The sequence below is a fragment of the Scardinius erythrophthalmus genome, assembly GCF_964197995.2.
Source record: "Scardinius erythrophthalmus genome assembly, chromosome: 22".
NCBI classification, from domain to species: domain Eukaryota; kingdom Metazoa; phylum Chordata; class Actinopteri; order Cypriniformes; family Leuciscidae; genus Scardinius; species Scardinius erythrophthalmus.
In genome coordinates this window covers 23,814,108-23,838,334 of record NC_138242.1, presented here as the reverse complement: position 1 = coordinate 23,838,334, position 24,227 = coordinate 23,814,108, and the positions used below count along the sequence as shown (strand labels likewise).

The 24,227-nt window shown below is 36.9% G+C and overlaps 1 protein-coding gene across 3 annotated transcripts in view; it reads right to left on the bottom strand.

The window, feature by feature from the left end:
* sh3kbp1 (SH3-domain kinase binding protein 1) overlaps nucleotides 1-24,227 on the bottom strand; it is a 47,156-nt gene that overhangs the window by 4,061 nt on the left and 18,868 nt on the right. For 2 of the 3 annotated variants that reach the window (XM_081352660.1, XM_081352659.1), the window contains exons 3-15: nucleotides 13,360-13,483; nucleotides 12,544-12,585; nucleotides 12,043-12,149; nucleotides 11,774-11,903; nucleotides 8,807-9,000; nucleotides 5,688-5,763; nucleotides 5,461-5,555; nucleotides 5,086-5,187; nucleotides 4,660-4,711; nucleotides 2,585-2,656; nucleotides 2,151-2,310; nucleotides 599-666; nucleotides 256-365 (exon numbers count right to left, since the gene is read on the bottom strand). In XM_081352660.1, the coding sequence (XP_081208786.1) occupies nucleotides 256-365; nucleotides 599-666; nucleotides 2,151-2,310; nucleotides 2,585-2,656; nucleotides 4,660-4,711; nucleotides 5,086-5,187; nucleotides 5,461-5,555; nucleotides 5,688-5,763; nucleotides 8,807-9,000; nucleotides 11,774-11,903; nucleotides 12,043-12,149; nucleotides 12,544-12,585; nucleotides 13,360-13,483 (1,332 nt within the window). The remainder of the gene's footprint in view (nucleotides 1-255; nucleotides 366-598; nucleotides 667-2,150; nucleotides 2,311-2,584; nucleotides 2,657-4,659; nucleotides 4,712-5,085; nucleotides 5,188-5,460; nucleotides 5,556-5,687; nucleotides 5,764-8,806; nucleotides 9,001-11,773; nucleotides 11,904-12,042; nucleotides 12,150-12,543; nucleotides 12,586-13,359; nucleotides 13,484-24,227) is intronic. The other variant, XM_081352661.1, reaches the window with a different exon arrangement.

The window sequence follows — 24,227 nt, the reverse complement described above, 5'->3', positions numbered from 1 at the left end:
CAAAAGTCAACTGTGGTCCAGTGTTGGAGGCTGACAAAAAAACAATGTTGGATTTTGACGTCAACCCAATTTTCATTTTCATCCAAAATTTTACGTCAGTACAACATTGTCCTTCGTCTTTCTGATGTTACATTGACTTCCGGTGCCCACTGGGTATATATAGATATAAAAAAATATAAAAAATAAACACTAATAAAAATAACAAAAACACACAACATAATTACGGAAATGCACAAATAAAATCCGTGGACTCACAGACGTGAAGATTTGCGATCGTGGCCGCCGGTCCATCACACGGGGCCGTGATGCGGTCGGGTGGCTCAGCTTCTCTGTGGATAAGACGACGGAGTCGAAGTCTTCTACATCTTCAGCCGAGAGTCACACGAATACAAAGATAAACACACGGGACCACATATATATCACGTGCATATGCATCACGAACACAGGAAAAAAAACGCCAGACCATCATCTCCAGAATGGAAACGAATGAAGTGAGTTGGACAGAGAGCTGTTTTAATCTTATTAGATATAGATTATTATAAGTCTTATTAGTCATGAGTTATTCTGGATTGAATGGCATCTCTGAACAGGGACTCACCGATATCTAGGGATTTGTCTGCAGAGCCTCGGTCAGCTGCCACACCATCAGTCTTCGGACTGTCACTACTGTGCAAAAGATAATTAAACCAGAATGAGCTTTAGTAAAAACACAAAAATAGCACAAATGTTCTTGGAAATGACAACAAAATGGAGTAATAATGTGATAAGAGATGAATTTCTAATGCAGTATGTATCATTGGAAGTCTGATTCATTCTAGTGAACTGGTTCATTTGGATGTTTCTAAATTAATACATTCAAAAACAAAATGACTCACTGATTCACTATCAGAAGTCATTTAAATGGTTATAAATCAATCCATTGAAAAATGAAATGAGTTACTGATTCATTGGAATCACTGAACAAAAGTAGTTTGGATGGTTTTAAATAAAATGAATCCATTCAAAAATGAAATGATTCACTCATTCATTGGAATCACTGCACAAAGTTATTTGGTTGATTCTAAATCAATCCATTCTAAAATGAAATGACTCACTGATTCATTGGAATCACTACATGGAAGTAATTTGGATGGTGCTAAATGAATCCGTTCAAAAATAAAATGTCATGTAAAATAGGATATTTTTAATTGTATTTAGTGTAAATTCATCTGTTAAAAGTTTAATGTTATCTGTTAATGTTTAATTGTGACACTAATTGAGTTCCATCTTAGTGCCAAATAAATAGTGTTCTTCGTGTAAAAATTAAGAATATCATCTGATACTCTGATACATGATAAGATATCATGATGCATAAGTTTTGAAATCGAAAATGTATTCCAGTTCTGGAATTGGATACTTAAAAGGCAGGAGTCAGATACTTGTTATAAATCGATTCCTTATCTTATCGATTCCTTTGTGTGCATTTTAATATGACTTTAAACCACTCATGCACAAGACGACTCGCACGCTGTTTTCTGTTATATCTTAAGTAAACGTAAACGGTTGACAAAGAAAACACATGTGTAACGGTATATTGGATCCGTGCAGCTCTTAAAGTGACAGCAGCCTAATATTCCTGCTGCCGTCTCTATAATAACGTTAATAAAACAACAAAAGACAGAGAAAATTCACTCGCTGTTCTTGACTGAGTAAGTATATTTGCAATGTGCGTTTTATTTATAAAGTGCAGTGTTATTTTACATTTAATTAGTTTTTTTGTACCTGAATACCTGAAAATCTTAAAACACGGTTTATTTCAATTGTGTCTTTGTTCAGTTGTGCGATTGCAAATTAGTTTATTTGTTCTTTTTTTAATTAGTGAGCGTTTAATTGTCTTTAATGCTAGAAATTTATATTAGTTCGACTATGGTATTTCAAAAAGTTCCTTGTGTAAGTGTTCTTTATCATGTCGATTTTTGTTCATGGTATTCAGCTACAATGAAATGTTTTGCAATAACACTTAGAACAAATGTATTGGAATCAAAATTAGGAATCGATAAAAAGAATCGGAATTGTTCAAATTCAAATGATTCCAACCCTAATGATGCATTAGGGCATGATGAATGTGATCATGTATGTGTTGGTGATGCTAGTACACGTGTGAGACTGACGGTATATTGGGTACAGCTGGTCTCTCAGGTCTGTCTGGGCGTTTGGGTGGCAGGGATGACGGTCGATTCGACATGTTGTTGTTCTTCGGAGGAAGAGGCTTCTTTGGGAGGACAACCGGGAGGGACGGCTTTGGAATCTCACCCAACTTCAACTCTTCACCTACATGTAATAACCATCATCATCATTGACATCATCATTACTAAAGGGTATAAAATGTCATACAAGGATGTTTACCGGAAACTAAAAGAGGGATTGTCAAAGCAAAAATGTTCCAATTTATGTTTACTTCAGAGAAGCAAGAAGTCTTTGAAAACACAAGCACTATGTCAATCTAAACCTTTTAGAGGAAGGCAAGTTTTGCAGTAAAAGTTCTAAATAACAGAATTAGAATTGACCAAAGCAAATTAAAACAACTCTGAAAGACGCTACCAACCTTTTTCCTCAGCTCTCTGTGGGAGAGATTCGGGCCGTTCTGGTGGAACCTTTCTTGCCTCTGTCTTTTTGTCTGGGGATCAATACACACAAAATGAGGGTTCAACAGCCGACTCACGGGAAACATGCACACATTGAACATCTAGGATTCGAAATCCAATTTAAACATGGAAATAAAAATAAATAAATAAATGAAACAAAGAAACGGTACAATGTAAAATGAAGAAATACATGAGACGCTGCACTATTTCTAAGTCACTAATCATATAAACATATTTGTGACACTGATCATGTGACTCTTTGTACAGACAGTCAGATGTTCTTGCTTCTATTGAAGCAGAAGATGCTCTTTGGATCATTCTCAAATCGTGAAGGAGAATATGATCATCAGGTTTTACACAAACCTGTGGAGTTCATGCAGCTCGAGTGCTGCTGTCACTGAAGCAAAAAGCACATAAAAGCAAAAGGGTAAAGTCAAGAGTATTGCATTGTGGTATACAGTTATCCCACAATGCAGTAGTCTTGACTTGACCTTCCATTTCCAGTGAGACAAATGTCAGATTTAGTCTGTCGCAAAAATAACGTGGTCATGTGAAGTCTTATTAAACAATGTAGCATGCAACAGTTTAAAACAGGTTTTAAAATACTATTATATTATGTTATAATGATTACATAACTATTTTACTCGGGACATAGGCCAGTAAGAGCTAGGCATGTAAACCTCACTCCCCTGGCCTCAAGAGACGTATTAGCAGTATAACAAGCAGCTGTACAAAATATGATGCACCAGTGTTTTGCCAGTTTCTTTCTTTTAGTTATTTTTATAACTGTATCCACTGTACGTCCAACTGACTGCACTGTAATCTTCCTTTAGATTCTAAACTGAACTCAAATGGGACTGAGAACTGGGTAAGAGAGAAACATAAACCACTTAATTGGGGAACTTGAGAGATGAAACCATGCTGATGGCCTGGGTCTGTGGTGGAGTGGTGAGTTTGACGTGATTAAACCTGAGGTTCTGTGGGGTGCGGACTGGATTGATTACATTCCTAGAGCTTTCGAACAAATGTTTTTTTGGGGTGCGGACTGATGGGGCAGTGAAGGTTACCCCGTGAGTCAGTCCTAGAGCTCCTCCTGTCTGATTTTAGGGAAAAATCGGGTCCATGGGAGACGTCCAATAGATAATTGGATAGATAATAGATAATAACAGTAAAACTGGTAGTTGTGAAAAATATGATACACCGGTGTTTTGCCAGATGAGAAGTTTATCTATGTATCATCTTTTTACTCTTTTAATTGATTTTATAACTGTATAATATAACTCTTTTAATTCCTTTTATAACTGTTTTAATGTGCTATATAAATAAACTTGGTTGATAATGCAAAAATGGTCAAATATCTGTCTATCACTATTCCATATACTAGTGTTGGAAATATAACTACTGCATAATTTCTGTGTTCCTTCTAGACATAACCTTTGTTTCTCCCACCAATTTCATGGTATGTTAATACAAAGATTACGTGGGCCGAGTTTCAAAACCTCTGAAGAGAAGCTATAAGGAACTCTTGCCTATTTATATTTTAAGTGATTTCTGAGTAAGCTGGTATATATACTGTACATAATGTATATACATACTGTATACATAAAGTGAACACTATTATGACAGATAAGATCATTATGATAGATCATAATGAAAGATTCCAATGATCATTAAATAGACAGCTGAAAGATTTATAAGCCACAAGGAAGAGCCAGAATAATATAATATAATATAATATAATATAATATAATATAATATAATATAATATAATGGATTTTTTTTAAATCCATTTTAAACTGATACATTGTTTTCAAGACTTCATAGGACCACGTTGCATGTTTAATTTAGTGACAGAAATAAATTATTTTTGAATCCTTCTTGCTTACATTTGTTACACAAGAAATGGAAAAGGGTTAAGTCGAGAGTAATGCATAGTGGGATACAGTACCCCATGTAGAGTACTCTGCTTGTATACTACACATTTTTACATCTGCAGAAAAAAAAATGCAGAAAGAAAAGGAAAGGAGTTTGTTACCTGTGACCTGTTTAGTGGTTGGTGCTGCAGGAGGAGGTGGTTTCTTAGGTCTCTGTAAGCACACACACAGTTAAAACACACAGTACACCTATTAAAACACACATGTGCACTCATTAACACACTGATCGCCCTTTTAAAACTCATACTAAAACACAAACATTAAACATACACATTTGTCCTATTAAAAACACAATCCCTTCAGGCCACACAGCAAACATCAAAGGACATGCTGCTCAATCAGGCAAAGGGTAAGGAGGGAGGCAAAAATACAGGGCAGAGGGCAGCGTGTGTGTGCGTGTGTGTGTGTGTTTATTCCACCACAGCTCTCCTTTCGCACAGAGACTGAGGCCCGTTGACATACAGGACGGGAGCTTCCCGTTGAAAACGGCTAAAGTGTGTCAAAGAGAGACAAAAATAAGATCTCACCTCTTTTTCTACCTCAGGAATGAATAACTTCACAAAGTTGTCTGGAAACACTCCCTGTTTGCCGTTCAGCTCTCCAACCCACCAACCAGCGTCTGCACAATCCTACACACAACAACAAACAAGGAAAGCACACATTTCAACAGTCTATCTGTGTTCCAATCAAGCCTGACATGATGTCAGTAACAATTTGTCAACCACAACGAAAGCAGAAATGTCAATCTGAACATAAACTGTATAGCTATCTGGAGAGGAATTTTGAACCAATGAGATTTCACAGTGGGCGTGTTCATTAAAATTAATAACTATTATATATATCTCATTAGAAGCTCATTTTATTGGTTTTAGAACAATTTTGTGTTCAATCACCATACTCACCTTATTGACAATCGCAACAATATCTCCTTCTTTGATTGAGAGCTCATCTTCGTTCTGAGCTTCATACGGGAAAATTACTTTGCAAAACTCCTTTGCTGTAATTTAAATGTTCACAGCCACAAGTCACATCAAGAAACAATTATGTCGTATTTGCATACAATTTGAGTATTATGGACAATCTAGGCATTGAAATAATCCAAAGAACAGGTATGATCTAATCCTGTTACCTTTGGCCTTGTTTTCAGGCTCCGCCTTCATGGTTTCCTGGGCAACAGCTGGAGCGACTTTCTTCACCATCGGAGGCTGAGGAGAATCAAATACTTATATTAAATACTACTTCGAACATGCCATTCAAAAGTTTAGGGTCGGTAAGATAAAAATAAGATAAAACATTTATTACCAGTTAAAAAGGTAATATTTTGAAATATTACAATTTAAAATAACTGTTTTCAATTTAAATATATTTTAAAATGCATTTAATACTGTCACGACAAAGTAGCCATTTTCTTCAATGTCACATGATCCTTCAGAAATCATTCTAATATGCTGATTTGGTGCTCAAGAAACATTACTTATTATCATCAATCTCGAAAATAGCTGTATTGATTAATATTTTTGTGGAAACTGTGATACTTTTATCAGGATGATTAGAAAGTTCAAAAGAACAGCGTTTATTTGAAATAGAAATATTTATAAATTGTTTTATAACATTATAAATGTCTGTATTGTCCCTTTTGATCAATTGGACGTGTCCTTGCAGAATAATTAGTTTAAAAAAATATAAATATAGATTTATGTAGTACATTAGACATCTTTATACATTTATGTTAAAGTTAATACATGTTAAAAGTAATTTAATATCAATATTAATTAAAAATAATAATGCTGTTGAGTATGCATGGCAGTCAATGAGGGCAACTAGAGGGCAACCCCGAGTCCAACAGTCTCACAAAAAAAAAAAAATCTGCATTTTTTGATAAAGAACAATCTGCAGAATTAATCAAAAGCTATTGTGCAGTTGGGAGGCCATAAGGAAGTTGTCAGGGGCCCAGTGAATTCAAACATACGTGTGTGAATAGCATACTGTCCAGTTGACTTTGTTTATCTGGCCTCTTTCCCACAGGGAAGCCACAATCCTTCCACAAACATGGCAGGGAATCAATCCAACCTGACACACAACAAGCTCTTTAACATCCTGCACTCCCAATGTGGCCTTAACACACACATTCGCTGTTCACTCAGGAAAAAAAAAACCCTACCCACTCTTCCTCCTTCTCCCTCTCTTCCTTTTCCTCTCATTTAGAGCAGTCATGATGGAGTCGGACTAACAAGCGCCATGTGGCACCCAAATGTTTAAACGACATAAGAACATCATTACAACATCTGGCTGCACTGCTCTTCTCAAAGGCCACATGTCATCTCTGTGAAGAGCCTACGTTGACTTCCAACCCGGAACACCCATAATGCCCTGTCTTGAAGCCCAAATCACGCCACATGAAACAAAACACATCTCGGCTGTCGTATTTAACAGCTCACTTCTAGCGAGGAAGCCACAGTTTTAGCATCGTTAACATACTGTAGAAAGACGGACAGATTAAGAAAGAGTTGCAGAGAAAAATAGGTCTTATTTACCTTCGTCTTTGCTCAAAATGACAAAAACAATCCTTCAGAAATATTCGGCGTGCATACGTAGGACTGTGCGCCCAAGTCCTGCCTGCAACAGGAACCTACAACAAGCTTTCAGTCTAACCACAGTTCACTCCCCCCTGAGTCATGACAGTCTCTTACAGTCTAACAAGTCCTACTTCTGCTTTACAACAGCCCTTCAGTCAGGAAACCACTCAGAGAGAGAGAGGAAGAGAGGAGGAGAGGGGTGGACATGGAAAGAGAGCCGTGTCAGGGTGTGGTAAATTTGTATGTGGGTAAACCTTCAGCTTATAAACGACACTGCATTTCCATATTGCAATAATCACTTGCCTTGCAAAGAAGAAAATTGTCTCTGTATGTAACAGGTGGAAGAGTTAAGCACTGGAATGTATAATAATAGATCTGAAGAGATTTCCTTTTATTTAGGAGTAAACAAAGTGAGGCTGAGAGACACAAAGTGCGGAAGACGTCCCATAAACACTTATTTGACAATAACTTCCTTTCTTAGTGACAGAGAATACTGGCCCAGCTCACACACACACAATAAATATATATCACATGACCTCATTTTGCATGTTTAATTCAGTTAAATTATTTGTAACTATAATTATATAATAATAATAATAATAATAAATTATTTTAAATTTAAATTATTAAATTATTATTTTCTATTGTTTATCTAAGTTTGTGTTATAATGTGAGGCAGTGTAAAATTCTGTCACAGGAAAAAGAAGATCGAGTTGAGCACATTGCTTTATGGGTACAATAATGAGGGCAGATTACAGTGTTGTTAACCAATAAATAATTATTTTATATACATTAAAGTTTTATAAGAATTTCTTTTGTTTTAATTAATTAATTTATGAACCAATTTAAAAAAAACAATGTAATGCTACTAGTGAATTTAGTTAAAGATTACCATTAAATGGGTGTTAGATAATTGCAAAAATAATGTAAACGTGAAAATATGGGAAATTATCATGCATAATTAAATATTTAATACTGGGCAATAATCAATATGGTACCGATATATTGCGCATAGTATTAAATCAATACACACTATTGTTCAAAAAGAAAATAATTATTTCAATTAGCAAGGATGCATGAAGTGATCAAAAGTGACTAAGGACATTTAGTTTACAATTTTTTTTTTTTTTTTTATAAATGCTGTTCTTTTGAACTTTCTTTTGAATCAGCATATTATAAAGATTGGAAAATTGAATTATCGGATAAATATCGGACGATAATAAATATGGTACACACACACACACATATATATATTATGCATTGAATGATAGTATGCTATTTCATACATAACTATTAACTTCTTAACTACACAGACTCACACTTCTGAGCAAGAACTTGCCAGAGAGAGACAAACACACAAAACCCCCCAAAAAAGAAAGAAAAGGAAACGAAAGGCATAAATTAAATGTGAGACTAATAAAGAGAGCCAACGATGGGTAGAGAAAATGAGGAAATGAGCAAAGGAATACATGCCACTCTCAGTGGGACAGGAAGGCAGGAAGGTTTTAATGAACAAGAGGCTGTGGGGCCGAAGGCAGAGTGAACGCAGGGGACCGAGATTGAGACGGCCTGACTGTAATTACTGAGGAAGAGAGTCATAAAATCTGAGAGTCGCACATCCACTTTTCTTTTGCTTCATTAAAACACAGAGATACCAATATTCCAAACTCACCTTCTCCACCTCATTGTCCATGTCCACGGATCGTGGGCGGAGCTTGATCGGCTGGTCTTTGAAAATGTCCCCGAAGCCGAACCCCCGAACCTTCTTGGGCTGAATCTCAGAACTGGAGGACACACTGCCAGTGTCAGACCGTAAACTACTGGAGTCGCCGCCATCACTCTCTGAGCCGGTGCTGTCCTTTATACCTGCAAATACACAAACACGTTTCAAAGGAGGACTGAAAGCATTTGCATGCAGCTTTGAATACAGCATTCTTCACAGCTGGACTGTTAGAGTAGATCTGTCCAGGAATCCTAGCTGATAGTGCTGTGCACGCTTGTGCATTTCAGTAGGTGAATTTTGGTAAATGAATCCTGAGATTTCGCTGATATAGGTATTATATGTAAATGTTACAGCTAAAATGAATGTTAATGAACAATTTATTTATGAAGTTTAATTTTATTATAGAAATACACACTACTGTTAAAAAGTCTTTTTTAAAGAAAATAATACTTTTATTTAGCAAGAATGCATTAAAGTGATCCAATGTCACAATAAGGATAAATAACTGTTTACAGATTTCTTAAGCACCAAATCAGTATATTATAAAGTTTTCTGAAGGATCATGTGACACTGAAGACTGGAGTAATGATTCTGAAAAATCAGCCCATCACAGGAATATATACTGTATATACTTTTTTCAATATATATATTTTAAAGGGATACTTCACCTCTGGGAAGATGAATGTGTATTTAAAATAGGTCATTTAAGTAGAAGAAATGTGGAGAAATTTTTTTATTTGGAGCTTTCTAGACTGAGAAAAGCCAGAAAATGTATGTTTGGCTTATGTGGATGAAAGACAACAACTCCCAGAATGCACTTGCTTCGCTGCCTTAGGAGGCCACGCCTACCGGTTAGAGTGCAGTGAGCACAGTTGAAAACAACAAGGCTAGCCTAAGTAAGTGATGAGTTTGCCAGGGATTTAGAGACCCAAAATGTCAGGGATTCGGCTTTTGCGTTCTACAGTCGCCATACGCTGATTTCACGCAGCCGCCATTTTGAAATCGAAAGTGAGGCTCCGGTGGGAAAAACCCCGGAAGTAAAGATAAACAACAATGGCTTTGGACTACCAACCTAAAGCTGCTGCCGCGATTTACACTTTTGGATGTTAATATCCAATATAGGATATTTATATAGTTCATTCCTGCTTCTTTTTTTACTTTCTGAATAATATAAAAAAAATATTTTATTTATAAATGAATTTCACTGTATATAGTCTAAAGTATGAAAGAAATGTATGTACAGTTTTAGAATTGACAAAACATCATTAAACACGACAATACGCCATCGCATTCACGACTCTCCTATGATTAAAGGCGACACTTCCGGTTTTCTTCCCACCGGAGCCTTGCTTTCGATTTCAAAATAACGGCTGCGTGAAATCAGCGTATTCATCATGTTTACTGTGGCGAGCAGGACGAGGCTGACGGCCGCGGGAGAACGGCGCGAGGCCGGTGGCTTCATTACTGAGACGCGCCGGTCTCGTATCTCTCACGGAGGAGCGGGAATTGTCTTAGCAATGTTAAAACGCACATCAACCGATCACTTGTTTAGCGTTCATGTAAATACTACAGTCAGATTCACCGATCGGAATTAATTCAGTTAGATTGAAACGAGAGGTGTGCATGTAAACAATGAATGGCGACCGCAGAACGCAAAAGCCGAATCCCGGACATTTTTAACAGTCTCGCCCGCCGGACAAGTCCGGGAAAAGGAAGATGGTAACCCCTACTTACTCAGCTTTCTCCTATTATTCAGCTTTCTCCACAGAACAAGAGCATGCTAGCTTAGCTTCCAAAGAAAGACGGCTGATACTGTGTACATTCTGTGAGTGAGATCCCACCAGTATGGGCGGGTTGAAAACATGCGGAACAGCGCCATCTACTGGCTGTAGTCTTTAGCCTCTGGACAGAAAATCCTCCGATGACGCAAAATGACGATTTTTGCGTCATCGGAGGATTTTTTCCAGACTAAAAATACATAAATTTCTCCTCTCAGGGGGATATGAGGGGGGAAAGCATGGTAATTCGAAAATACTACAGGTTTTCTACTAATACAAAGCTTAATGCTAAATCCTGAAGTAACCCTTTAAATGTATTTAAATTGTAATTATGTTTCACAGTATTACTAATATTACTGTTTTGTTGTATTTTTGAGCAAATAAATGCAAAAAAATCAGTGAACTTAAAACAGCGATATTTGCGCATTCGTTTATTAGGCTAGGGATTCCTAAACTTTTTTTTTGCCAGCCGAACCCCTTTAAAATAAAATGTTTAGTTTAAGTACCCCTGAGATTTTAAATGAATAGTTAAATAAGTAAACAACACATTTGCATGTTCACAGTTCTCTGATGCTGGCTTATGGTCACATGACATGCAGCTAAACAAATAAAATAAACTTCTTCTAGTAAGTGATTTATCTTAATTGTTTTTTATTATTTTATTATTTGTGATTGGTTAAAAGCGGAGAAGTAAGTGAATGCTAAGATGCATGTAACATGATAGATTAGATGTGGCTGGATATTTTGTAAAACTTATTTTTTTCTTCCATGTGTTACAAATGTTTCACCACTTATCTAAGTGACTTCATCAGCCGTTGGGAGGAGGTGAAGATTTCCCCACACTTAACCTCATTACACTCTGTAACATCACAAGCCTCACAAATCACTGTGGGAGTCGCTTGCTTAATGATGTGAATCATGACCGTCATGTTTCAAGTTCATCATCTGCTTGTTTGCTGGAAAATCGTCACTTCAATAAGCCAATATGTCTTCAATAATAAGAAAAACATGCTCCAAAATATATTCCATTCTTTTCTATCATGACCTGGATCCCTGGGAAATTTCAAAGTCATTGGGTTGGTAAGATGAGGAAGCATTTTCAGATGTGGTCAAGAGAGTATGTGGTGTAGAGACTGACTGGTTCGTGTGCTGCGCGTGTCTTCCTGTGGGGTCAGATCCTCAGCCTCGGCCAACAGCTCCTTGGTGAAGTTAGAAGGGAACATCCCAGTTTTGCCGCTAAGAGATCCCTCCCACCATCCCTCCTCCACCTGAGCGAGAAAACACACACAAAGGTAGTTTTAAGAATTAGAGACTCCATATTTGGTAGAAACGATCTGTGACATGAAATATATTTATAATGTGATGGTCATGTATTTGTTTTAAACTACAGTCTTGTACACTACTCACTTCTCCCAGAATCTCAATAACATCTCCGATCTTCAGTTCCAGTTCATCTTCATTCTGCGGAGTGTAGCTAAAGGTAGCTTTGCAGCGCCTTTTTCGGATTGCCTCACCTGTTTACATGAAATGCACATGGATAAATAATGTGTGAGTTATCTCACACCTATCTACCTATCTATCTATCATCCATCCATCAACAAATAACAAAACAGAGCAGCACTTACACATTCTAGCACTAGGTGTCGCTCTTCTCTTAATTTATGCTAGACAATTAGCAACACATTTTACTCTCGTGCTGATCACTATACATACAGACTTGTATGTAGCTCATGAATCAGCCTCTGACAATACTGTAGATACTCAAAGTTTTAGTTCTCTACAGAATGGAGAAACTGGGCATCCCAACTCTGACCAATCGATATCAATATCTTGATGCCATACAATACTGAGAATGGCGAAATATTTCAATACTTTATACTCTGGGGAAAACCAATGAGACACACATACTGTATTTTGGTTCACGTTTTCTTTGGAAACCAACATCTCTATCTGAAAAACAAATTCAAGTCACATGAACCAACACTAGTGCTGTTGTCTGAAAATCAGGTGATATACGTACATTGAGGACTCATAACAGAATGTTTCTTTGTTTCAGAAACCAGATATTACATTTAAATAGTATCCAGTAGATATATTTTTTTAAATATATCTCTATGACCCAAATTATTTACTTATTTATGTAAATAATAAGAAAGTGTACTATTTTGATGGTTATATTTTTATCCATATTTTTTAATTATGCATTTTATTTTAAATTAATTTGGCAACATACTCAACTAATTTGGCCAAACTGATCTCTGACCACTCAGAGGATTCACAGTGGCCCAATTAAGACTATATGTGATGTTTATGTAATTGTGTCAGTGTAAAGGTGATTTAATAATGTATAATTGTGTACCGTCACACGCACACACAGGAAGTGGTAGGAGTAAATGGTTTCTGGTCTGAGGAGAGTAATACTGTACTTGCTCTCAAAGGCCCAATCACACACACACACACAACAACCGGTCTGATGGACAGATTCTGGACCCGTATGGGTGACTTGGCACATTTAAGAAGGATGAGTCTTTTTTTATATATTTAACTGTCTCTCTTCTCATCTGCGAGAAGCAAATCTGAGCCAGATCTCTGTTTAATTGAATCTTTGATCCACAGAAACTTTAACCAGCCCCCAAATCCTGTCCTGTGAGACATGAGGGTGTGTTTGTGTGGGTGTATTGTGCTGAATAAGCACTGGTCTACTTTTCAGATCAGATGTGCTACCTTTCTTAGCGGGTCTGAGGATGGGTTCTGATTTCGGGCTGGCGCTGCCATTGGACAGGTCTGATCTCGATCCGGCCAAACTGGACTCCTTCTTCACCTCCTTTTTCGAGTCTTTCTTTATCTCCTAAAATAGAAAAAGGGCATTTAATGCAGAGAAACCATAGGGGGAGCACTGGTCCATTCTCATTCACTGTGTGTGTATGAGCGTGCAAGACAGAGACAGGCAGACAGAGAGGCGGTGATAGGCTTCAGTGCAGCAGAGCGGGGCTCATTTCCTGGATGGGCCGTAGAGTGACTCAGTCAACCCCTAACACACACACACACAGCTTTAAAACACTTCTCCATCTGTCTGTACTAGAGGATGACACGGGAGTGGATTTTCACTCCTGTCCCGTCCCACTCCCATAGAAAGAAATCTTGTCCCGTCCCACTCCCAGACCAAAGTTTTAAAAACAATCCCATCCCATCCCGCTCCTGGTAAATTGACTCCCACTCCCATCCCGCTCCTGTTTAAACTGACTCCCGCTCCTGTACCGCTCCCATATATTTTTTTCTTCAATTAGTGTTTAGTTAATACATAATTTGATTTAATCTGCTCTCCATACTGTTTTAGACCAGCTGCTGAGCCCGTTTCTAGATTTTCTCCAGAAAATGTAAGACAGCAAATAAAAGAAAAACAGTACATAGTTCACACCATGTCTACAATAGTTTAATAAACCCAAACAGCACATAAAGCTGCCTTTTTCTCATTTATTGTTGAGTAAACAATACATTTATAGTTTACATTTATAGTTTTTTTTAATTACATGTTAACGATTTTCATCAATTATGCTCTTGCATAATGAGTCCAATTATGGGTATAAATTCAATAAATATTATTCCTGTCAATAGAAATCTGATGTAAATCTATGAGAATCTATCAATATTTCTCAAAATCTGCACATTTTTGAGCTAAAGCCCTGAGGGACGTTATTTTGTGTATCGCTGTCATGACGACAGCACGGGAGGTTTTTTTGTGAATGAAAGCGGCTGACGCGCATAATTCATATTAAAGGTATCGACGCATTTTTTTCATTTCATAACTCCTGACACAAATTAAGAAATAACTGTCACTATAAGTTTCTCAGAATACAATAGTGGTCAAATACTGAAACTTGAGTATTATATCTTTTTAATGATGTAGCCTATAGTTTGTCAATGTATAACATTAAATCTGATAGTAACTTTGAACTAAATAAATAAAATAAAAAAAACGCTTCAGTGCGCCGACGCACTGGTGAGGCTTAACAGGTTAAAAGGAAACTACAAAATGGTGCATTTACTTTTTTTTTTTTTTTGTCGTCTTTGCTATTGGTTGATTCCCGCTCCCGTCTGCTCCCGTTAACCATTTATCCTGTACCGTCCAAATCCCGTGATTAATAGCAAAGATGACTCCCATCCTGCAGGAATCCCACGGGAATCCCGTGACCCGTGGGATTCCCGAAAAAATGTCAGCCTCTAGTCTGTACGTCTGTTAGCAGAAGTAGCAGCTCTGTCTGTACTGCACTTCTCCCTCCCTCCACTAGGGCTGTCAATGTTGTGAAAATGTGGCTATATGAATTATAAAATTCAAATAATTGTGACTAAGTACTTAATTGTTTATTTAGTTCAGTGAAGCTGACATTAAACTTGTAAAACTAAACTATGATTTAGGTGATAAAGGTAAAATTACAAATGAAACAATATGGCCTGGTTTCACAGACGGTTTAGATTAAGGCAGGATTAGGCCTTAGGTCAATTAAGTAGTTTTTATAAATGTGCTTTAGAAAAAAAACATTACTGGTGTGCATCTTGAGACAAAACCATGGCACTGACATATTTTAAGATATATCAGTGCAAGTTAAAACAGCTCATGCATTTTAGTCTGAGACTAGGCTTAAGCTTCGTCGGATACCGGGTTATATGTCTCTGCCTTGAATTCTTCACTTTCACACAGAGTTTAACAGAAAGGTAGTCTGAAAAAGCCGTTGCATTAAGGAAGATGACCTAGTTGAACTTCATAGTAGTTTTTAATACTCCTCATTCCAAATCTGAAGTAATGTGCTCATCTTCCCTGACCTCGGCAAACTGTAATGGTCAAAAAGGTCATTACCTGTGCTGATGTAAAAATAAAGTGAACCCACAATGTGCTGCATTTGTAATGGAGGATATGAAAATTACTCTGCAAACTGAACATTGACTGAGTTGGTCATAAAACAATATATGATTGGCAATATGCGATAGTAATTTAAAGAGCACAATGATTGCTCTACCCTCCTCATTCTCTCGTTCTGCACATAGGAATTGTGAATGTAAGGTATCTGACTTCATGGCCTGTGTAAAGGTTAAGAGAACTGCTGAGAAAGATCTCAAGCATCTCTTGGCTCACACAAAGCTGTCATCCTTTCTCAATTTCCTGCATGTTATCTTTCTCTGCTCTCGTTGCAAGTTCTTTCTGCGTGTTTTACTCTCTCGCTCACTCTGACATGGTTATTTATTTAGAGGAATAAGAGTAGACTATCTGCTCGCTGGATGCTTCATACTTCATCAAATTGTCATTCTGCAGGTGGACAACATCATTAATCTCAACTATATTTTCAAGAGCACATCTTACATTTTTTTAATCTGACTCATGTCTCTACACATATCTCTGGCTCTTATTAAAGACCAAATTGGTTTAATATACGCAATTCTTTTTTCTGTGGTGACATATTTCCTTCTGAAACAAAAAGGTTAAGCCAGGACAAATCAAAAGATATATCAGGACATAGCCTAATATATAATATAATAGCCAGGACATATCCAAGGATAATCAATATTTTTGTTGAATTTGATCAACTTTTAGGTATAAACACATATAGATGGCTAGACTCTATGGTCTGTCATTCATGGATCTCATTAACTCTTCATTAGTAGAAAAAAAAAAATCTAAATTAGTTCAAAACATCATTAACTCCAAGTAAATGCAAAGGTGCTATATTTTTCAGCTAGTTAATGTTTCAAAAATCACAAACCTAATAGATGTGTTTTAAAAAGCTAATAAAAAATAAAATAAAATGGGAAGACGCATCAGAATTTATCATGACACACAAACAGGAAGTGTCTCACAAAGGAAAATGCAATTTTATTTTCTGAATAATGTGCAGAAATATAAAATTTTAAAGTTATCAGCCAGGGAATGAAATAAGGTTACAGTAGTTAGCTTTCTTTATGTCGACTGCATGATTGCGTGAGAAAGAGATGGAGAGAGAGCGGTGACCAGTCTAGGCGTGAAACGAGAAGGTATCAGAGAAAATGCAGTATAAGAGATATCCAATCATGAAAATCATGCATTTAACATCCATGCACACACACCTCAAGATTTTCCTGATATCACACAATTTTGATGTCAATTTATATCTTTAAATCTCTATACAATGTTCCCTGATGAAATCCAGCTGATATTTTGAGATGGTCCTCACTGCAGAGCATAAAATCCGGGGGGAGGAGTCGGATAAAATCCAACTCCTCCCACCTTACATACCTAAACCTACCAATCTCCACCCCCTGATCCCTAAACCCACCCCTAAACCTACCCATCTCCACCCCTAAACCTACCAATCTCCACCCCTTATATAAGATCCGACTCCTCCCCTCGGATCTTGTGTACTGCATTGAGGTGCTACTGGATATTTTTGCAACGTTTATGGTTTATCGTTTATGCAAATATACTCCTTTTACATTAGATGTTGCCCACAAATATGACGCTTACAATAGAACGGAATCAATATTTTTGGTCTGTTTTCATGGAAGAGAAAGAATGGATATTTTAAATGCATGTGATGTATTGGTAAAAGCTTTAAAATTTTCCCTAGAAAAATGAGGAATATAGGTAAGACAGAATGCTATGAGAGCTAAAAAGAATACGTACACGTACACACACACACTTGCTGAAAAGTCAGGAGATAACCAGACAGATCGAAAGGACAGAGCCCTCAACAGTAAATAAGAGTTGACCTTGAGCAGCACATCACACTGGATCCTGTAAATGTCCGTATTGTGTTACTGTGTGTGTGTGTGTAGACACATCTGTGTGTATACCAGAGACATTCTTTCCAAGAAAAAACCCTGAAAACAAAATTCCATTCACTCTGCCATAAGTGCCTTATCAAGTTATTTATGATGAGAACAACACACTTGCAACCGTCCTGCTGAAAAGACCAGAAGGATTTCATGCTAGTTCAGACTGGTTTATGATGATTAGTGGTGGTTTGGTGCGAGTTTAGCTGGACTATAAAAATGTAAATATTTGTGTATGCATGCATGTCAATCAAATGGAGCACAACAAAGAAACTGAATGCAATCATTCATCATAACAATATCTTTGGACATCAAATGTAGGCATTAACAACTTTTTAGATCAACTTGCTTATTTTCTATCACTATATTTTAAGCTATTTTTCAACACAATTGTTTAGCATACACTATTTAGAATTTAATCTCCCCTGTTAGCATTGGGTTGCAGCCCTAGCATTAACTATACTGTTAGTGTGCTAAGTTCTCTCAGTCACTGTGATAGCACTGCAGACAGGCGAGCTCATTGATTGATGGGTCTTCTCCAAACTCCACATCTCACAAAGTCCTACTGTTCGAATCGGATCAGCCGGTGCCAGCCATCAGCATGGAGCTGATGAAATCTGAAAGCATCTGAATACGTCACAGTGTTCAGAAGCAAAGCGAGTGTTGCTGCAAGTACTGTTAAGTGTTTAAGTACAATTATCATTAAAACAGAAATGCATTTCTGGATAGAAACTCTTTTTTTGTGGCTGTTGGAGCTTCTCCCCAAATAGGTTGACCTGATTCACCAATACCACACTTGGTTTTGGTTAGAGAGTGGTAAACAAGTTATTACAATGTAGATGCAGCTCGATCCAAACTGATAAAAGCATGGATGGTATGGCATATGTGTAATGGTCTACCTGCATACCTTATGGTGTCGCTTCCATGGTAACTTATTAAAGCAAGGCCCCTAGGGGCCGAAGTACAGCTGGAGATCACATAGTGGGTCAAACACTGAAACTTGAGCAAGAAGAATAGGGACGATCATGCAGACCCATAAACACATTAGGAATGGGTCATAATGGCTGACTAGTCACCAAAAAAAAAGTTTGTCTAGATTATTTTGGTGAAACTTAAAAAAAAATTGAATTTATTAACTTTAGTCTGTGTGTTATGCATCATAAGTGCATAAAAGGTATAAATTACATTTTAAAATATATTAAAACAGTTATTTTGAATTGTAATAATATTTTACAATATTACTGTTTTTACTATATTTTAAACAAATAAATGCAGCCTTGGTGAGACTTCTTTAAAAAACAGTAGAATATGCACAATTTAACATGAAACTCTGCTGCTAAATGATGTAAAAGTATTGTTCATTGTTATTTCATGTTACAGCTAAGGCTGTGAATCGTCACTGGTCTCACGATTCAATTCGATTACGATTATCAACGATTCGATTCTATATCACGATGCGCTGCATCCTCACTTTTCAATATTACTGCACATGCCTACATTTTCATCAATGAATACAAGCAGTCAGATATATGAACTCCCTTTTTATTTTATCTGCTCCAAGAAAGTACACTTCCTGAATGTAGAAAACATCGAAACACAACTTAAGTCTGAACACAGCAGACGACAGGACCATTCAGAACAAACACTTGGTAAATACTAAAAGCGTATGAAACTGTCAAGTGTATTTAAGTTACAATAACGCTAACACACACACACGTGCTAATGAACATGATCTTGGAAAAGTTGTATACTTAAATTTTTCTTTAATTCTCTTTTATGCACCGCTAATGCAGCCAAACACATGCAAACAAATCTTTGGCCACTGCATCACACTCGTTTTTTGAGGGTTCAGGTCAAGTAAGCGTTGCTCTATTATTGTGTGATATTTGAATGCAAAGAAACCTGTTTGATCAGGGTCAAAAGACCCCAAACTAGCTTGTTACATAAGGCCTCCTAAAGATAGATTAATTGACTGGTCGTTTAGGCAATCCACTAACTTGTTGATTTTTGAAAATACATAGTTTAACACATCACTAACATGCTAACAAGCTGTGTTTTTGCTCAAAGATATCTTTGGATAGCTATATTAAAACCATATTCATGTTTAGTTAAAACTTTCTATGCACTATAAAAAAATATGTAATTTTGCACATAAAACAAGATGGTGACTTTTTGGTAAATGGTAACCATTTAAGATGGTAACTGTGGTGTTTGTAGAGGGGACAATCACAACTCGTTGCTTTTCGCTCATCTCGCTTTACGGCATGCAGCTGCAAGGCTCATTTTTAATATACACTTCCTGCCAAACTAAAGGCTTCAACTGAGCTAAAGTCAAACCACAGTTTGTAGTTGCAAACTTCTGCAGTGCGCTCAATCAAACGATACTGTACGCACAAACACAGACATACAGACCAGACAAGACGAAACCTTTTCCTTTTAAGCTGTAAAAATAAACTTGCTAGCAGAAACAGCAGTTTTGCAATGCATTGTGGGAACAGCAGATGCCTAATCAGACTCACCTGACAGAGAGAGTCTGGGTTTATCAAAGGAACAGATTAGAAGGGGGCGTTCACATACTTGCATACTTCAGGCCACAAAGAATTCAACTTCCACCACATACTGACTGACTATTTGTGTATGAATCTCAAACATGGTTATTCTTTTAATACACTGACACACACACACACACACACACACACACACACACACACACACACACACATTGACCTCATACTTGGGGCTGTCACGAGACTCCCTTTCACTAACTTCCTGTTCGCAAGAGCATTAACAGAGCTCTGAAAATGTGTGCGTGTGATCTACATTCCTCCCCCCCCCACTCATTGGTCTGCTCCAGATGGTCAATGGTAGCTGGTTTCCACAGCGTCCCATCATTCCTTGGTCTTCCACTACACAGGGAGGAGGGAAAAAAGTCATCATGTGCTTCGGGGAATGACAGGCTCTCTCATACACAACAGTGTAGACGACCTTGGTAAGCTAGCGCTGCTCTTTGATCAATGCCACAGGCCTACTCATGCTGAGAACCAGGCTGCACGATGTATGAAAAATGTATTTATTCTCATAAAAACTAATTTCACGTTGGAAGACAGAGGAGGTGAATAATGGAAATGTCTCCCGTGCACCACCAAAAAATGTCTGAACAGCTGTTTTAACAATGTTTATTCCATAAAGTCTGTTATTTGCGCAGGTTTGAACAACACAGAATACATAAGTAGCAACAACAATAGGGTCAGATAATGTACTTAAAAAAAAAGTACCTTAGATTGATGTTAAATTGAAGCATCTAACATGTTTAAATGACTTGCGCCCTGGGCTTGGCAAAAAGGGAACATGAAGATTCAACAGCGGCTATAAAAAGATGCAAGATCACGTCCACATAAACTGCGGCATTAAGAAAGGGTCAAATGTATATTTCAGCTAATGTAGCAAGTTAGCAGCTAGCAAGCTAACTTGCAGATACAATGTGCAGTCTTATATAGGTACAGGTAAACTGATCCAATACTTGGATCTTTAAAGATACAGACACTTCACATATAAATAACAAGGTCAAGACCAAGATGGTTGACTTGTTTTAGATTGTCTTATGTTTTGATTTAGTTAGCATGCTAACAGTGTGCTATACTTTAACTGTTAGACAGTTGACAGTGTAAAATCCTCTTGAAAAAGTTGTTTACTAATTGTTGGCTCAACTGCTTTTGATGCTCCACTTTCTTTTCCATTCCGTTCTATTCCACTTAGCTCTTTCAGAATATAGGTATACATAAGGGACATTTACCTACGTTTGGCAAATTTTCATAGGTGAAATCCAGATATCATTTCAATAGGTATACATACAGACAGACAGGACTTTCATGTGAGGGCGAAAGATTTCCCTGCACAGATTTCACAATAGGTTCAATAAGACACAATAGATTAAATCTGCTATGTTGATAAAAAAAAAGTTGCTTGGTTTGAAAGTGACTTCTGTGTGAGCTGTGCTGCATACATTGCTGAACTATTGACTAGAGACAATGGATCTTTTTTGCCTGCGAAATTTCCCCCAAAATAATGTGACCGAAAGGTCCTTAGCAACCAGTATGGTGGGTTGGAATTCGTCAGTATCATGACGAGACTGCAGTGAAGTGCAATTCTGACTAGAATAGAAGAATGGAGCAAGAACAATGAATGACGTAAAATTCCACAATCCAGCAGACCACCTAAACCTCCCTCTTATTTTAAGAGGTTAAATGCTCTACAAACCAGTTACATCAGCAAGTGCTTCAGGATGCCGGGATACAGAATTCAACGTTTCAGGGTGAAACGCTTCATTGGCTGTGACACAGTTTCATGAGCTGCTGCCCCCAATGGATTATTAGTGCAGTGGAGCGAGAACAGAGACCCACGCTGAGACACACTCACACAAAAGTACAGATAGGTAAAAATGACAATCACACATAGAAAAAACTATATGCACATGCATGTAGACACATACACACATGATTTTGAAGGATTTTGTTTAAACAGCTCAGGCACCAAGTAAAATGTAAAGCACCTCCACGGAGATAATGAAGATCCATCCATTCATCTGGTAACCTTCCAATGGGACAGTGAGGATACGTAACTTTGAAATGAATAATGTTACAATAATATTAACAATAAATAATGCCAACTGTCTTTGTGAAAAGTTGCAAAGACAACAACATAGAAATTAAGACACTCATTTAGCTCATCCTCTTGAATATATTCCAAATACTCAATGCCATGAATCATGCAAAGTTTGGCAAATCCAGTGATTAGTTGTTCTGCGTTGTGGGCCATCTGACACAATATCTGAGCAGATTGAGCCTGTTCTGCTGAATCATAAATGTTCTGGAGATGCTGGCCTAATGGCAGTTACAATTGAATGCTAAACGTTAATATATATTAACGTTCCCCTTGTTCAAACCCCTAGTTGATGAAAACAAAAACAAATTTAAAAAAAATGCATAAACAAAAAAACTATTTATGTTCAACAAGCACTATTTATGGCATTTATGCGATATGATGAAATCCAAAATATAAAATGAAATAAAAATAAAATCTAGTAAAATAACAATCCAGAAGGAGAGGGCAAAAGTGAGATAGGAAAGTTAAAAAGTAATTTATGACAGAACATAATCTCCTTATTTCAATTCAGAGAATAGCAGATTATCTGATCTTAATTAAAAACGTGATATTGAAACAATCCTTATCAGCTGTGTCGAATTGAATCAGAGAAAAAAAAAGAGAGAAAGAAAAGCAGGATGGCATGAGTCCATCATTGAGCGCTTGTGATGCCTGTCTATTCAAAATTACATCGCTCATTTAATCACAAGAGGCTAAATTATCGGCCCAATTATCGGCCCATTATCACATCACCAAAACAGGAAGCAGGGATGCGTGAGTGACTGAACCAATCTGCCAGAGAGGAAGCCCCCCCGTACAAGAACTGACCGGCCCACTGGTGTGCTTGCAACTGTTATTTATCATCACTCATTATCATAACCTCCCTGTAGCATGTGGCGGCTCAGCAGATTATGGTAGAGCACAAATCGACAGACAAACAGGATAAGGGTGAGATTTACTTGTGGCAGACCTCAAACAGGAAACACCTGTAGATGCCAACATGCTTTTCTTGTGTCTCTTTCTCTTAAAGATAAATGCACACTTCCACTATACATCACACGAGAATGAGTCAGATGGTCCACTGCTTATCTTTGACTAGTTGAGTTGTTGATTAATAGGAGTTGAACGTTTGGCAGGCTTTAGAGACATAACTTATCTGAGAGGGTTTTAGCACACTATGATTTAGCATGCTGAAACTGAAAGAGAAGTTCAAAAACAAACGAAAAGTAAAAAGGTTAAAACGAAACTAAAATGATTCCTTTTAAAGCACAGCCTAAAACAAATAGACATTTAAACCAAATAAAAACAATAAATTAACTAATGTACATGAGATGCCCAAGAGCTAAAAACTGCACTTTGTTTTCAAAAGTCTGGTTTGTAAGTCACAGCTGCTCAACTGCATTTTTGCCCAAAGTTGACCATCTAATGCTCTGATAAGAGATTACATAAGATTATGAACTTCTCAAGTAAACAGGGTGTCTGGGAATGAAGCTAGACAAAATTCAACACATTTTTCAGATGCTTATTTCCTGACACACTATGAGTGTCTGAATGTTCACGCTCACTTTCTCAACCCTGCGGGAAGAAAAGTCATAACAGAGATGCTCAATTGTTTCTCCTGGAAGATTAAATAAAGGGAATTGAGTTTCTTGTTTCTCAGATTTTTCTCCTGACAAAAATAAAATTATATATATATATATATATATATATATATATATATATATATATATATATATATATATATATATATATATATATATATATATATATATATATATATATATATATATATATATATATATATATATATATATATACAGTATGTAAGGCTGGAAAAACTGGAAGAAAATTCACCCAAAAATCTATATGGTTTAATGTGAATAATTATCATACGGTATTATACATGTTTGGTATAATTTGAAATGTCTCGGTGCGACTGGTACAAATGTCTCATTCCAAAAGAAGTAAACCCAAAGGTAATAAAGTTCTTAAGAGTTTAGAGACAACTTGCACACAGAGGAGGGTGTGTCTTCCAGGCAAATGGCATTCTGCTCCCAAAAGGTGTAAACTCTGAATGCAAATTCCTATTGTTAGCAAATGTTTCCATGTGAAAGAAGTTTCTGTCTATATAAAGAAATGCAACAAGAGGC